Consider the following 17,113-nt stretch of genomic DNA (forward strand, 5'->3'; position numbering starts at 1 on the left):
TTAAATAATTTCATTTAATTTTTCTTTGTTTTTGTTGTAATTTCAATTTGAATTTTCGCCTTTTTTATACATAAATACATAATTTTTTTACATTTGTATAAGTAGCTGTTATTTACAAGCGGCTAAACTACATTATGTACTTGTATGTAAATATGTTTTTGTATTTTACTACACGCCCGCTCTCTCTTTCACCCTCTCTCTCTTGTTTTATTTATATGTTATAACTGTATTCATTAAGTTCCTGTTTGGTTTGGTACTGGTTATTGATACTTTGTTGCATTTTCAAGTCCATTTTTATTGTTACTTATGTATGTATGTATGTATATGTATATGTAATTAATTAGTATTTAGCTTTACAAAAATATTAGAATGCTCTCTCTTAGTGTCAACAAAGTGAATGTAAACGGAAAACTTTCTTCAAAACATTTGCTTCCTGCCGCAGCCGTTTCTTACACATTTTACAAAGCGTTGTCTGCTTTACGGCGCGCGTTGTTACAGCGGCACGCCGGAGACACACTGCAGTGAGCTGCTTAACGGGCGCATGCTTGGCCGCATGCTAATGCACTCATTTGGGTTCGATGACGCCCAGTTTGGCGAGATTGCCGAGTGTTGTCGGGTCGCCAGGCTGCAAGCGTAAGGCTTCTTGGTAACTGTGGGCCGCGTGCTTGGTGCGTCCCAGCAGATGTAGTATGGCGCCCAGATTGGTGTGCGCATGCGCGTCGTTCGGACGCATCGCTACCGCCTGCAAACGAGAGAACAGCGTGGAAGAAAACGAAAAACATTATATATTTATATATATGTGTGTGTGTGTGTGCATGTAATAGGTGCGCAACTAAGTTCTCGCTGTTTTTTAAGGGGTTATGTACAGTTAGAATTTTTCTCACCGATAAATATTTGTTTATAAACATTTTATAGCCGAAATTTCGGTTAAAAATCATTTTTTTTATTTTTGTAAACTGCGATTTTGTCAAAATTGCCGGACCATGAGTCATCACACGGAACAAATAATAAGCGGACGGTGCAAAATCAGGAGAGTATACAGGGTTTGTCGGGACAGTAAAAGGTCGATTTAAAAAATGTATTCAACGAATCGTTACAGCTCTTTAAAAACTTTCAAAATAGACTCCTTCTGCGTCGATGCGGCGCTGCCAGCGCGATTTCCAAGCATTGCAGGCGTCACGGAAGGCATTCCACGGAATAGCCTTGAGAGACGAGGTGTATGTTGCTTGGGTCTCCTCTGTGGAGTGACGTGTGCCACTCGGAAGATTGCCTCTTTGTCTCGGAATCATACGCAAAGATCCATGACTCGTTACCTGTGATTACGTTATTCAAAAATTGAGGGTCACTTTCACACATGTTCGAATTTTCTTGGTACACTTCCACTCGCCGCAATTTCTGGTCGTGAGTGAGCACTTTTGGGACCATCTTCGGGCACATCTTGCACATGCTCAAGTGCTCCGTCACAATGTCATGAGCCGCAGACTTTACATCTGGGCAATTAAACGAATACTTGATCGACGGTTCATCAGCGACCTCTTTCCTGCCCTCCAAAAGCGCCTGGTGTCACCGAAACACAGCACTTCTTGCTAAAGCAACATCTGGGTAAGCCTGCTTGATCATATCAAACGTCTCTGTCGCAGATTTACCGAGTTCCTGCTCTAACGAACGCTGCTTTATCGGCTTGCACCACTCGCAGAAACACGTTGCTCGAAAATGTTTGTACTGATTCTCTAGGTTCTCGGAGACAACTGACCAGCCGCTTGTTCGTTAGCTAGGAACGTCTTCTACCAAATCCAGTCGGTGCGCGCACGCTCCGAAGTCAGTCGCGGCGGAAGAAAATCATTACTTTCCGGACAAACCCTGTATCAGATAGGGTAGGACTTTCCATTTAAGCATGTACAGGCAGATTTTAATGGATTTGGCACCGTAGGGCCGGTGTGTTGTTATGATGCAGAGTTACTTTTTCGTGCCTCTCATGAGATTGAAGTCATAAGGAACCCAAGTTCCTGGTTTCTGCTTAATTTCCACCACTTATAGTCGATTTAAAATGGCTGGGCCGGTGACTTCCAATGCTGAAACAAGCTCTGTTCTAGTTTGACACGGATGCTCATCGAACAACAACTTCAATTCACCGTCTTCGAAAGTTCGTGGCATTTCTACCTCTTTGGTAGACCCTTCTGGCCTCTTTGAAGCGACAAAACCAATCACGATACGTTGCTTCACTTTGAGTTTCCGATCTGCTTGAGCCGCCTAAATCTTTGATTGAAAGAAGAAAGTCAACTTTGAACATTTCTGGGAAATATTTACACAATCAAAAGTATATGTCGTATAAACAAAGTCACTAATCAGTATCAAGTTTATCACGTTTTGGGTCATCAAATCCAAATCGATCACAAACAACGGCTGGCGATAACCATTGCCAAACATTGGGAACTTAGTTGCGCACTTAATATATTATACATTTAAATCTAGTTACAAGCGTTATTTTGTTTTTTTCCTTAGCTAGTTGACTCACCTTGCGGTACCAGCTTTCCGCTTCCGCTTTGCGTTCGGATAGGCGCAACGCCGTGGCGGCTGCCACCACCAAGGCATAGTCGTCAGGCGCGAGCTCAGCGGCGCGTATGCGATAAAAGATCGCTTCTTCACTGCGTGATTGGGAGGTGAGGAACTCCGCTGTGGGATAGAGAAAAAGCAGATAGTTCACATTAAGCATAAGCTTGACGTATTTTTTAATGTAAGGTGTCAAAGAGTGTGTCGTAATGCATAGCGCTCTATATGAATATCTAACAACACTTAAATACTGATGAAACAATACAAACGAAATAGTTTAAAGAAATTGCTTCAATACTAACCGTAATAGTGATGCGCGCTCGACTGCTGTGGCGCCAACTGCAAAGCGCGCTTAAACCACACTTCCGCTTCAGCGGCGCGGCTGCTCTGTAAGTACAAACAAAATACATTTATATAGAATTAACCATTGCGCGACAGTAGATAAAAAAATCGAAAATTATCTATATATGAAATCTATGCCGCCTCACTTCCACTTACATTGCGCGCCAGCGTTATGCCGTACGAGAGATGCGCCGCCACTTGATTGGGTTGCAACTGCAGCGCCGCATAGTGATAGCGCTCCGCTTCGTTCCATTGCTGCAGGCGTCCGAAAACGTCACCGATGCGGTTATAAAGTACGTCGCGCTGATAGTACGTCGAGGGCAGCGCATGCAGCGCTTCGCGGTAAACGGCGAGCGCGCGTTGCAGCTTACCTTGCTCGGCGTAGAGCGCGCCCAGCTGCAGGTAGGACGAGATGCGTGCATTGTCATGTGCTGTGCGATCACGTACGCCGGTGCCGTGCAGCTGGGTGCCCTCCTTCAGGATTTGTGCCGCCTCGCGACATCTGCCAAGAGCGATAAGTGAGGCGCCCAAATTTAGGAATGCCACTGCGGTTATACAGAAAATAAATATTTATGTAGGTTTGTTACTATGACTTCGTTAAATATTAAATAATTAACGGGAGCAAGGAAATATTGATATATGGGTGGAAGGATAAAGGGGAAAATGTCAACTATTTGGAGTTTTAAGTAGCTGGTTTTGTGGTACTAAGAGTTTTAAGAAAACAAAACTTGGAATATTTGGAAATTCAAGTTGATGTGTTATAATTTACCTGCTAAATTTGGTCGAAATTGTATCGCTTTTCGAAAGCACTCCACCGCAGCCTTGTGGTTTTGTTGATTTTGATATAAAATTCCCCTGAAAACAAGAAGAAAATGGATTGATTAAAATTATCGTGTGTATATATTAGGGTGTTTTTTTTAACAATTAATTTTTTTAAGTCCCGTCACGAAATTTCCTTGGAAATGCCCTAAAAAAAGTCCCTGAAAATTTTAGCCTTTAATATTAAAATTAAGAACTGGACCAAGGCATGTAAAAACTTTCTATTGAAAATACACTACAATCGTGATTTTTTTATCTTTAAATTCCTACAGGTCAGAGGTATATTATGGTATTGCTTTGACTTTAGACGCATATTTCTCAGAATCGTTCACTCTATAAAAGTGCCTAGTGCAACAAAGTCGTAACCCACACCAGCGAGGTAGTACGGGGCTCTAAACCCGAATTGCAAAGAATTTCACATTTTTTTGTATATAAAATTCGTAAATGACAGGAGCTAGAGAAAAAATGTGCATGACAAATTTGTAGGAAATTTTATTTGCTATAAAAAAATTCGATAAATAGTTCTCGAGATATTCGGCTTTTTAAGATAAACTTATATCTCAAAGAGGAACATTCCGGACTGGTCGAGTGCATAAACGAGCAAATCGATAAATCCAGAGAGTGAACAGTTTTTAAGAGACCCATTTGACCCGCTCCCATACAGCCAATCTACATTGGATTTTTCTTTCCAAGCTGAAGACGTAATTAAAGATACAAGTAACATGTTGGAAAAAATCTGTGTAGAATTTATTCGACAGAATCGTCTACCTAAGAGACCAACGCGATGGTCTGAGGCTCGAAATTTTGTTCGAAAATCATACGGCTATTGTAATCAGGAACAATATATTTTCTCAACTACTTTCAGTAGCCATCATAAAACTCGATCTCAAACTTACTAACTATCCAATATCGTCTAATTTAGAGATAAATGCAGATAAAATGAATTTGGTCGAGTCTCAATAGCATCAAGTTAACTACCTAGGATAAAACCAAGCACGTCGGAGTATTTTGGCACAGCAAACTGAGGTGGAAACTCAATGTGGGAGAGAGAGTGACAAAGGTCAGTGGTGCTCTCTATGCATGTAAGAGGTTGCTAGAATGAACATGGCGCCTTTCACTTGTTCTTATGCATTCGTGTTATCTACGAGATTTCAAGACACAGTAAAAGAGGGTGGATGGCGAAGGGGCCGGCGACATGAACTAATCAAAAATGGCTGATGAAGTGACCACCAGGATCTGCTGCATAGAGTTAGATCTCAGAAAACTCTTAAAGCTGCCGGAATACTGCAGTATCTTTCAGTTCTAGAAAATCGACTCAGTTAGCATACAACGTAGGAAACAAAATAAAGACGATCAACATATACGTCGATAGTTAACCAGAGAAAATCCTTAGCGTAGGCAGGCAATAGATATAGTGGGTATCGAAAAGCGGCTGCATATATAGTGGGTTCCAGACCTCAAGGGCTTTCCGGGAAACGAAATAGCTGATGAGATTACCAAAAGTGTCATCCGCTTGACTACCGAATCAGTTTAGAAATTACGCAAATTGTTTAAGACGGTACACAACGAAATTTCTGAATAAGATGGAATGCCTTAGGTGCAAGGGCGCGGAAAAAACAGCCAAGATTTCTACTTACACGGTCTCGAAAATATTGCAGGACTGTTGCTGGCCTAGTAACAGGTCACAACTTACTGGCATCATATGCGAGCCGTGTGGCTATTATTAATGACACCACATGTAGAAAGTGCAGGAAAGTAGGTGTGAGAAAGGTGCTGGAATATCTTCTCTGCTTCTGTCCGGCTTTATCTAGAACTCAGCTGCGGTATCTATAAGCTTCGTAGTTCAAGGGACTAAGCATCTTGGGTCCGTATCTTGGGTCCAAAACGCACTCTGACTGAAATATTTTTACTAGAACTTAGACCAGTGGCAGTGATAAACTTACACATAACTAACTGCTGCAAGAGCAGTTTAAGTTTTAATTCGCCACTTTCAGTACTGTCCATTGTTGATGGACGGGACATGAACTAAGACGAGTAGGTTCTTGTGGCCCCAAAAATTTGGTGTGGAATTCGTGAGACCCCGTCGCCGAATCGAAAAGCCACCAACCAGATCGATCTTGTTGTGATAGACGGAAGACACGTCTCCCATGCTTTAGATATGCGTACGCTCAGAAGTCCTAATGTCGACTCGTACTACTATTTTGCATCAAAAAACCCACGTAAACAAACACCAGAAAGGTTAGACGTCGAGAAGCTGCAATCACAACAGACAGCCGAACGATTGACTTTGTCTCCTGCTCTCCGACAGCACTTCTCAGCAACTCGGTATAAGGGAACTGCAATTCAAGCTTCTTACGTACAGCTGCAAACGAAACCATTTGTTTTCGGAAAATGCGAACAAAGGGTTGATTCGATGAGGAGTGTCGTGTTGCAGTGGAGAGAAAACACAGACTAGCTACCTCACAACGTTACAATCGATCACAATAAGGACGGGATAGGATAGATATCGAGAGTTGAAGAGAGAAGCGAGTCGCATTTGAAGACAAAAAAAGAGAAAAGTTTAAATGCGTGAATACGAAGAGCTTGACAAGAAGTTAATCACTGGCTAAGATGAAGCAGCGATTATTACTTCAACTAAGAGCTGCCCTCGATATGCGGAGTCTTGGCGTGTGGCGAATCGAACAAACAATCCAAAAAACGATAGAGTTAAGGTTGTATGAGAGATAACACTTTAATTATGTATCTAAGTATGTGGTCTCCTGTAATGGCATCAACTGATTCGTTGCTTTCATATGTAAATTGAATCTATATAGATCCACTCTCAAAAGTAGCGAGCAATGAAGTGGCGAATCGAAAGCGGCTAATAAAAATACAGTTCTTACAGAGTTCTCAGGAGTATTTTACGCTGAATTTCAAATATTATTGATCCAATAAAGTTTCAAAAATGCAGTTTTCACGATCACTCTCTGGAGTAAATATCAGTCTTAGTCAAACTTAAGCAGCAACCAGACAAAGTTTGCTCGATTTAAAACCAGCCATCTCTTGAATGGCATTTTGTCGGTAATGCAATACAAATCCGGTTAATTAAATCAACAAAAGTTGTGTAAAACAAAATTAGGTACACCAAACAAGCAATCTTCAATTACCGCTCAAATTAGTGCATTCAAGCAGCAATTGTTTGAGTTTCGAATCATTCAAGAAAACTAGCGCAAGCAAAGAGCGCCCAACACAACTCTCTAACTCAACAATGTGCAGTTATTTACACTGATTCCTATATATACCCATCTTGTAGGTACGTGTGTTGGTATCGGGCAAATAAATACCGCCGAACACTTTTGAAGTGTGGCCACAATGCAATGAGTTGCAACCGAAAAGAAGAAGAACAAGAAGAAAAATGCCAAATAAAAAACAACAACAACAAAAAACACACAAATAAAAGCGAAAAATTCCGAGGCGCAAAGTTGTGTGTGTTTTTCGGTAGCACCAAAGCGCGGCAAGAGTTATAGTGATTGCCGCTGATTTCGCTGAGCTGCATGAGTTAGCTGTACATGCCGCGATGCCGAGTACGGTTTAATCGCGGAGGCGCTGTTGCAAGGCTACAAGCACAACGCGCCACTAAATGCGCTGAATGCCGCTGTGTTGGCAATCACAAGCAGATTTCCATTTCAGTGAGCGGAGCGTCAGTGTAGCACCAGCGCCTCCGTGCCACTGGAGGTTGGTGTTAGTTTGTTGTTCCTATATTGTGTTGGCTTGGCTGGCACCTTTTGCAAGTACACTTTTACATAAGCAAAGAAGTGCTAGCTGAGCGTGGCACAAAGAAAAGCTGCGCTAGACTCAACAGCAGCGAGCGTAAATGAGCAAAGGAGGCGGCGTGGGGTGAGGAGTAGTTTAAATTCACAAATAAAGGATCTTAAATTCGCAAATAAACATAAACACTGCAGCGTATAGCATCACATAGCATAGTATAACAGCGCATTTGCAAAACAAACGGACCGACGAACGGACGGACGGACGCACGGATGGAGAGTTGTGAGTGGCAAGTGCACAGCGCATTAAGACAGCCAGTAGCAGCCTTGGCGGGGTAGTGAATTATTGCTTTGTTCTTGTTGTTGTTAAAGTTTATTGTTGTAGTACTTATCGTTGTCGTTGTTTTTCTTCTTGTTGTTTACATTTTTGTTGCTATTTGTAACGTTGTTGTTCCATTTCTTTTTGTTGTTTTAATTTTTGTTGTTATTTTTATCGTTGTTGTTGTTTTCCAAACTGTCTTTGTTGATTTTTCATATTTTTGTTGTTGTTTTTCCTTCGTTTTGTTGTTGTTTTTCCTTATTGTTGTTGTTTCTCTTCTTTTTGTTGTTGTTTTAATATTGTTGTTGCATTTCCTAGCTTCTGTTTTTCTTGTTGTTTTTGTTTTTCGTAATTGTTTTTGTTGTTTTGTAGCTGTGCGCTTGGCAGCTTTTACTCTTCACTGTTACTTCTTTTTCACCGTTATTTCTTTTTCTCGATTTCTCCACTTGCAATTTCCTCAAATTGTTTGTGCTAAAGAAAGAGGAATGCATCAGCCAGCAAAAGTAGAAATAAAATAGCAACTTTGTTGCTGCGATTTTGTTGCAAACAAACGAAGAAGAAGAAGTTGCTGCTTACCGGCTACAATTTCTTAGCTTCATTGTTTCGCGTTTGATGTGTGTGAATCTAAGTTTTGCTGTTCACTTACAACTTCCTTTTCCGGTGCAGAAACTACACATTGTTGTTGTTGTTTCATTCGGTTTTGCTGTTGCTGTTGTTGTTAGCATTGCATGGCGTAGGTATGCTTATACGAGGAGAGTTCGAAAATTCTTTGCCTTCCAAAAAATATTGACATTTTTCAAAACGGCGTCTTATTTTTGCAATAGTCGCTTTAAGCCCGAATCGTTTGACATAAAGTTTAACCACTTTTTCAATCCATCTGAAAAATACGTTTGCTGGAGGTCTACGAAGTAGGCTTCTATGATAAGTCTCAAATTACTGACCAGCGAGTGAATTTTTTCAGGTATGAAAACCAAACGAGTTACCACGGGGCAATGGGTGGAATTGTAGCTCATAGCCTAATTAGGCCAGTTTGACTGTGGCGATGACGGTGTTCTAAGTCAATGCGTTATCATGGTGAAATAGCACTTTTTGGATGTATTTCAATCATTCGGCAAAGTAGAGTCTTGTTTCCGTTTTACGCTCCCTTAAATAGTCGCTGTAGTTCATACTTTGTGTTTCTCATCCATATATCCTCGACATCTTCGGATCAGTTCGCCGGCGAAGTCCATTATTTCGACTGTTTTTCCGTCTCTGGTGCACATCTTTGGATTCATATTTCGTCGACCGTCACGAAATAATAAAGAAACGTACTGCGCTTGTGCAGTATTAAACACTGCTGTGAAGTGATCCCACTTTTCCTTTTGTGGTTTTAAGTACAGAGCAAACGTGGCAGCCATCGCGCCGACAGCTTCCTCATGTCCAAAATATCATTTCAGACATTAATTCAGATCTTTTGATAATGATATATTGCTTTTTCAGTTATCTCGCGCATTCGAAAGTGCCAAGCCTTAAATGCGTCTTCCGTGAATCCCAAAAAATAATGACCGTTTCCTTTGCGAACGATAGAATAGCCTTCGACTTCTTCGGATCAGTTCGCCGGTGAAATCCACTGTTACGACTATTTCTCCGTCTCTGTTGCACATCTTTGAATCCAAATTTCGTCGACCGTCACGAAATGATAAAGAAATTCCAACGTACTGTGCTTGAATAGTATCATACACTATCGTAAAGTGATAACATGGTTCCATTTGTTGTCCTGAGTTCGGAGCAAAAGTGGCATCCTTCGCACTGGCAACTTCCTCAAGTCCAAATTATCAATACAGACTCTAATCACGATCTTTTAAGAGAAAAATATTCCTTTTTCAGTTATCTCATGTATCCTCAAGCGCCAAGTCTAAAATACGTCTACAAATTTTGGCTATAGTCATCAAAAAAGGGCAGTCCTCGTATACATACAGCATTCAAATTTTGGGTTCTGTGCGCGATTTCTTGTCCAAGAAAATGAATCGAATCGTCTAGCTATATTGCTTTTTTCTATTTTTCTGAAAGCGCTGACACCACCGTTTCTATACGCTTCCCAAACAAAACTGCTTGTTCGATTGGGCTGAAATTTTGACGCTAGCGGTCTACGAGAATGTACTACACGCTGTAGTTCGTTTTTTTCTCTTGCGGTAGAAGCGCTATAAAGCAATGAGGCTAAGTACTTATCGGACCGCTCTCGTATATATATATATAAGCTGGTATTTGTTTGTATGTTTGAGCTGCAAATGCGTAAATTGTGCAGCGAATGAGCCGGACGTAACATTTTCTCCTGCTCTGCTGCTGAAGTCAATAAAAACTGAGCAAAATACACCAGCTCGACAAAACCAACGTAAAAGTTCAACAAATTCAGCTCAATGCGTTTGCTTCAAGTCGGTTTTTTTCTCTCATTTTTGTTAAGCGTTTAATGCTGCTTATTGCTATGTGTCTGTGTATGCAAGCCGCTCGCTACATTTTGTTGATTTCGCTATTCAGCAGAAATCCGTTAGATTTGCCAGTGGCTGTGCAAAGCATATACATATATGTACTGTATACCTATGTCTATAGATATGTAAGCATATATAAGTATATATTGTATATGTATGTATGTATGTATATATGATGTTGCCGCTGCAGCATAGCGCTTATAGCCAGAAGTGGTAAAGTTGCAGAAAAATCCATTGAAAAGAAATCAAATTATTCAGTTCAGTGATTATCGGTTTTGTTGTTTGTTCGAACGTGAATGCCTTTCAGACGACAACAACAGCAACAATAACAAGATAAACACCAGCAGCAACAGCAAAATGTTGTTAGCAACAATAGCATAGAGCACAGTATCAGCAACACATTGGATAGTTAGAAATCAAAAAGCGTCCGTGACAAGTTCAATGGACCGAAAAGAAGAGCAACGCCGGCGAGGAAAAAAAAAAAACAAAAGAGGGAAAACAAAATCAGTTTCGGTAGGTATTCAGCTTACAGCCTAGGGTCGTTAATCGTAGCATGGGTGCGAGTGATGCGGTTTGCATGTGTGTTTAGTAGAGACTCCTAACTGACATTGAATTTGTGCGGGCAACTTGTGATCTCTAACGCATAGCGGTGCAAGTGTTGTGGGAAGGGAAAATATCGCTTAGCGAAATAATCTATTTATACTTTCAAATGCACACAACTCTGGCAATGATAGTAAAGGGGGCGCATGGTGGGTAATAATATGTTCCCGAGTACTCTTGCAATATATTTGGAAGTATGACGGCATGATGAATGCTCGGAACCATATTCACCATAAGACACGAACTCTTAAAGACTGTTTACAAAAAATCGAAGCTCTACGGCGCTTCACTCAAAAAACTCCACGGAAGGTCATTTCGGGTCTGGTAAATTTTTTAGTACAAAATCACCTTCCGAAATATAGTGTCTTTCAATTTTGTCTTAACTTCCATAGACTTCACTAAAGCGCTTAAACTAAAGCTTGTTTAGATGCATATCTGAAATTTTCGACCATAAAGAATCGTTTAATATATTTATGGTATGTGCAATCCAACGTTCATCGAAATTGTGTTTCCAACTTCGTTTTGTAAGAAAAAGTAGACCAATGTTGCCATCGCTCCGTAATTCGCACCAAACCGACTGCCGCTAAACTTCAACTTCGAATTCGAAAAATATAATTTCGAATTCGAAAAATTGAAATTTGAAATTCGAAATAGAATAAATTATGTTTCAGTTCGAAAAATTTAACTTCGAATTCGAAAAATTTTATTTCGAAATTCGAAAAATTCAAATTCAAATTCGAAAAAAATTTATATACTTTTTTCTATTGCCATAGCTCTGAATTTCGCAACAAACAGACACTTGTCGAGTTTGAATAACCGTCTTGATAATCCTAAACGCATTATTTTATCCCCAGACCCGATAATTTTTTTTGATATTACATTGAAAAAAGTACATATATTAGGATCAATGATAAATCGAATTTGAAAAATTTAATTTCGAAATCGAAAAACTCAAATTCGAATTCGAAAAACTTATGTTTTAATTCCGTAAACTTTATTTCGAAATTCGAAAGACTTATGTTTTAATTCGAAAATTTTAATTTCGAAATTCGAAAAATACAAAATTGAATTCGAAAAATGTAACTTCGATTTAAAAAAATTTAATTTCGAATTCGGAAAATTAAAATTCGAATGCGAAAAATTGTAATTGGAGCTAAATTTGTAACGAAGCGTGTTTCGTCAATTTCTGGGTAAAATGAATTTAGTAGTAAAATGGTCTGAGTTCCAGGCAAAGTTTCACTGTCATATAAAGCGCTAAGTTGTAGACATTAATTTTTAGAAAATAACTTCACCGTTCTTTACTGACGTTACAATCGGGTCAGCTGACATTATCACATTTATGAGAGTTCCTTGATAATAACTCATCATCGTACTCCTTTCAGACAACGGTTATACCTTTTATGTACTTCATGGATATTAGGTTATGTTCTTTATACATATGATGAAAGTTTTGAATTGAACAGATCATACACATGACAAACCTAACCCCAGGGAATATTTCCAGTGTTTTTCAAGGCCATAAGTCGGTGAAGGGTCGAACTGATTTTAGTTGTTCGAAATAATTGTCAAACCCCAAATGTCACTTAAGGCGGCGGATTCGGGATTCCTTCATATGTGGGAACAAAATGTTGAATTCTGAATATTTTTGAAATACTTTGCTTTAACTTCCCTATTTTATGTTAAAAGTACCCAGAAGCTAAAAAAATGTATCCCCATTGTAACCACTGTGCGACGATTGATAACGACCATGTTTTGAAGTTGGCATTAACTGAGCACCAAAAATAGACTAACAAAATGGCAGTAACAAAGGTGCACACATAACGAGTTTCATTAAAGTCAATCGATTTGTTGTTGGAACTGTGTAGCAGCGACTATCGCTATACCTCAACTTGCACACGCACACGCACACAAATATTTTGAAAAGTGCCGAACCAGTCAGTGACGTTGGTGGAGTCTATACAAGTATATGCGCCACAGCATTCGCTACCTCCCATCTGTGACGCACACCTATGCTTTATAATCGCCTTAGATTTTAGGAAATTTCGTGGTTGGGCGGAAGCCTGACATTGATTTTCGATTTAGGTTAGAAATATGCAAGCTATTCTCTTCATTTTTGCTATTTTTGCTGATAATGGATATTTTTATGCACACAAAGCTGGTTTGACTCCTCTCAATTGTCCTCTCTTTTTGACAACCTAATTGTAGCTTTTTCATAAATATAAGCACGTGTTTGCGTGGGTATATTTGTATGTATGTATGTATATTTGATGTCAAATATGACAATTGACTTTGAAAAGGAAAAATATGTGTATAAGTATATCTACTTGTAGAGTGACGCTGTTGGCTGCCTTGATTTCTTAGACAGAGCCATAACCTCTAAGTGAATCATGATGATGCTTATACCGAGTTTTCTAATAGGGATGGTATGATCAGTAAAGTTTACAATTTCCTCATGGAAAGCTATAAGCAAGAATAAGGTTTGCAAATTATTAATTTTATTATCAAAATAATCCTTCTCCAATTTCAACTTTTCGTATGCTTTTGCCATTTTACAGTCGTAATAATCGCCCACCTGTGCTCGCTTTTCGTCGAATTATTGAAAATTTCGAGCACACTTTTTCTTCACAAAATGATCAAGTGCCAATAAGACAAAGAAGTAATGAAAATATTGCTGCCGTTCAGGCAAGTGTTGCCGATGACCACAATTTGTCGATTTCAAGGCGTTCGCAAAAATTGGGATTGCCTCAACCCACAATCTGGTGGTTCTTGAGAAACTTTTTAGGCTTGCATCTATATAAAATTGTTCTCAATAAAGAACTGAAGGCACTGAGCCACCGTAAACGTCGCAAATTCGCTGATTTTGCCTTAGAACAACTTGAAAACGATAACGAAAATCATCTTCTTCGATGAGGCTCACTTTCAACTGAGTGGTACGGTAAATAAACAAAACTTTCGATTTTGGTGCGAAGAAGATCTAAAAATTATTCACGTACAACCATTATATCTACCTAAATTGAAATTAAAAAATATTTGTTTTTCTTAACAGTTAGTGTGTGTGTTTTTAAAGAAATCATATCACCTTGTACGTTCTGTGTTGCTCATACGACATGCTGTACTATTTGAATACTTAGTACATTTGATGCCGAACTTTAACTCTTGTAGAATGTAACACTTTGTAATAGAATACTACTTTTTTCCAAATTTTAAATTATTTTTGATTTTATATAATAAATGAGTTGCAAAAGATAAAAATCTCCCATATAAAATGTATGGGAAAAGTAAAATGATCTACGCACGAATTAAATTGAAAATAAGAGGCTTGCTTATTTTCGATTTTGGATTTTGGATAAAACATGAAACTTTAAGGGCGTTTGCAAAACAAAAAAAATCAACTTGGAAATAGCAGAGAGCAGAGTCGATTTAGCCGTTTGAACTAGTCCTTGAAGTTTTGAGATATCGATCAAAAATTTTGCAAACACACTTTTTTCGCCAGGAAGCAGCTACAAGTATATCCGTCGCTATAGGACCACTGTAGGCTATAGCCGCCATACAAGCTGATTTTTCATTTATAAGTTTTTCTTAGGGAACTTTTTTTATTCGGCACAAATTATTGTCTCAATCAACCCTAAAGGGTGGTTCAGTTCGAGGTAAAAAACACAGAAACTTCAAATTTATTGGGGAATGTTTATTATCATTCGCAAGAACATTCTTTGAGATTTATTTTTTGAAGATTTTCTCTTTCAAATGTTGGTCCATCAGTTGAGTTCGACGACTTGTTCGAGCATTTAGACTGGTAACTGGCGAATGACACGCCATGGTTTGCTCCAAGGCCTGAATCGATGTATCCCACATATCAAAAAAAAAGTATGAGAAGAGTTCTTGAAGACTCTCACTCCCAATGTTTCCCTTTATATAACTACGAAGCTAATATATTTTATGACTTTATCAATTATTTCCTTGGTTGTATCATAAATAAATTATTTATAATTTTTGTTACTAAACATGATTGATGTTAAAGTATAGCTTCGTTTAATATCTGAGTAATAAATTAATATTTCGGCGAAAATCTCAACTGCGCTACAATTCGAATTAAATTTACGCTCCTTTGAGAAGCGAAGACCGGAAAACTCAAAAGCGAAATTTACACACGCAAAAGCTAACAGCAAAAGGAGGAACGCACATGCCGGTGTGTCTTCCTCTTTGATGTCGCCGCCGTTATTAAAATGTTGACGGTGGCGGGCGATGACAAATTCTGTTTCAGACCGCAGAATTTCGGTAACACACATATACGTAAATATATTATATACTTGTATATGAGTTTAAGAGTGTATATAAAGGGTGTATTTTGGGAGGTTTAAGAAGTGGCGCTATTGATTCCAAAATTGTATGACATACAATAGTACTATATACTTTTTGTACAGAGTACAGAGAGTAGAGTCATTGCATTTTTTGAAAACTTTTATAGGGTCTAATTTATGACTTTTTAGCAATTGTTCAGTCCTATCTACTTTATCAGTGAAGAAAACTGACTTCGATGACTGATTATCTAAGTCAAATAACATGACTATGGACGGCTTCTATTGACAGGTTCGTTTCTTGGCAAAATGAGGTCATCAAAAGTTTGTCCAATAAACTAGTGGATCTGGAACCATTTAGCACTGGGACTACTGTTAGAGACTTGGAGAAGCAAAAGGCTGAAATTTACTGTTAGTTTGAGTCAAATGTATAATTTTGTTTTGACAGCTGGTTGGAGACAGAGTTCTCTACTTATTACTACACCGTTAAAAGTACACCCTGTATATGCAAAAGCTCTGCTGTATTTATACATATAACATATATATATATATATATATAATATATGTCATTACTGAGCTTGCTTAAGTGTGTTTAGAAAATTATTAAATTAAAAAAAAAAATTAAGTTGATTAGATGATGAAATTTAAATTTCCGAGTTCTCAAAGAGCACAACATGGAAAAATCAGTGGTCGGGACTTTTGCAATCAGTCTAATACGGCAGAAAGCTTTGTGTGAAATGTGAACGAAAATTAAGCTTAGAAAATGGCACCGAAGAATATCGTTGCGAAGCAAGCGCCAATAGTGGCTGATGCACAATAGAAACAGAACACAATGCAAACGAAATGCGAAAGGAGCAATGTTTAAGAGAAAGCAATGCTTGGGTATTTCAAGAAGTTAAGCACAAACACACACACAGGCTTACAAAGGTGCTTCAATTCACTGCCCACTAACACACACATACTTTCACTCACACAGACACACATATTTTCACTAACACATAGACATTTCCACTAACACATACAAACACACAAGCGTTTATAGAAAGAATGTACAATGGAAAATGTCAAGGAAACGATTTTCCTACACTGCGTCCGTCCGTGGATGAATTCGAACTAAAAGCCTATTATGTCAAACACAATAATCAACAACAAAATGCATTTGGTCAATAGGATTTTTTCGCCGCCTTATTCGTCTTTCGTCTTAGTCAAGGCAACAGCTCAGCACTGCGCTTTCAAAGCGCGCACAAAAGAAATGAAATAGAGCATTCTGAGCACCGGTGCGTTGGCAGCGCTGCCGCAGCGCGGTTGAGCCGAGGGCTGTGGAATTGAGTAATGATAAAGCGGTGCTTTAGCTGCGCAGTTGGCTGCGCTGGATTATGAAAGGCGGAAACCGAAATACTTGCAGCTAGAGTCTACTCACTATGGACCGCTTCGCCGCTGCTATGCAATGAGTGTAATTGGCTTTGCTCTGAGGATAGCCTTATATTGTGTATTTTCTCACTTTAGTGGCGAAATTATTAAGCAAAAACTGAGTGCTTCTCGTATTTGTATAAAATTAGAATACCCTATTCATTTGTCAAGGTGAAGTGTGAATAACAAAACGATAGCCCAAAATAGTAAAACAACCCCATTGCTTTAATGTGTAGTAGTCCGAGGGCTGGGGAAAAGAATTTGGCAAATTCCATATTATAATATCTGAATTAAAGATTGGATGAATATTTCCCGACTATTTGAAAATAATTTTAAAATACTACTGCGGGCAAAATATAGTAAGATTTTTTAATTTAAATTTCGCGCGAAAACCCATTCATCGAAATATTTGTCTCTGGGTTGGTATGACTGTCAGTGACGTCTGTGCCAAATGTTCCATCGAAATAACCATTAGTGTTTAGTATACGATTATATTTCTGAAGTAAATACAGAGCATTCGGCGATTTTTACAATGGATCAAATTATTCAACATGGATTTTCAGTTAA

At 38.8% G+C, this 17,113-nt stretch overlaps 1 protein-coding gene across 1 annotated transcript in view; it reads right to left on the bottom strand.

Moving 5' to 3' along the window:
* Positions 1–22: 22 nt before the first annotated feature.
* Positions 23–17,113, bottom strand: part of LOC120768126 (protein O-mannosyl-transferase TMTC2) — a 266,237-nt gene continuing 249,146 nt past the window's right edge. Inside the window, exons 7-11 of the mRNA XM_040094680.1 lie at positions 3,662–3,747; positions 3,049–3,437; positions 2,853–2,937; positions 2,516–2,673; positions 23–742 (exon numbers count right to left, since the gene is read on the bottom strand). Of these exons, the coding sequence (XP_039950614.1) occupies positions 566–742; positions 2,516–2,673; positions 2,853–2,937; positions 3,049–3,437; positions 3,662–3,747 (895 nt within the window). The 3' untranslated portion in view covers positions 23–565. The remainder of the gene's footprint in view (positions 743–2,515; positions 2,674–2,852; positions 2,938–3,048; positions 3,438–3,661; positions 3,748–17,113) is intronic.

The sequence above is a fragment of the Bactrocera tryoni genome, chromosome 2, assembly GCF_016617805.1.
Source record: "Bactrocera tryoni isolate S06 chromosome 2, CSIRO_BtryS06_freeze2, whole genome shotgun sequence".
Lineage (NCBI taxonomy): Eukaryota > Metazoa > Arthropoda > Insecta > Diptera > Tephritidae > Bactrocera > Bactrocera tryoni.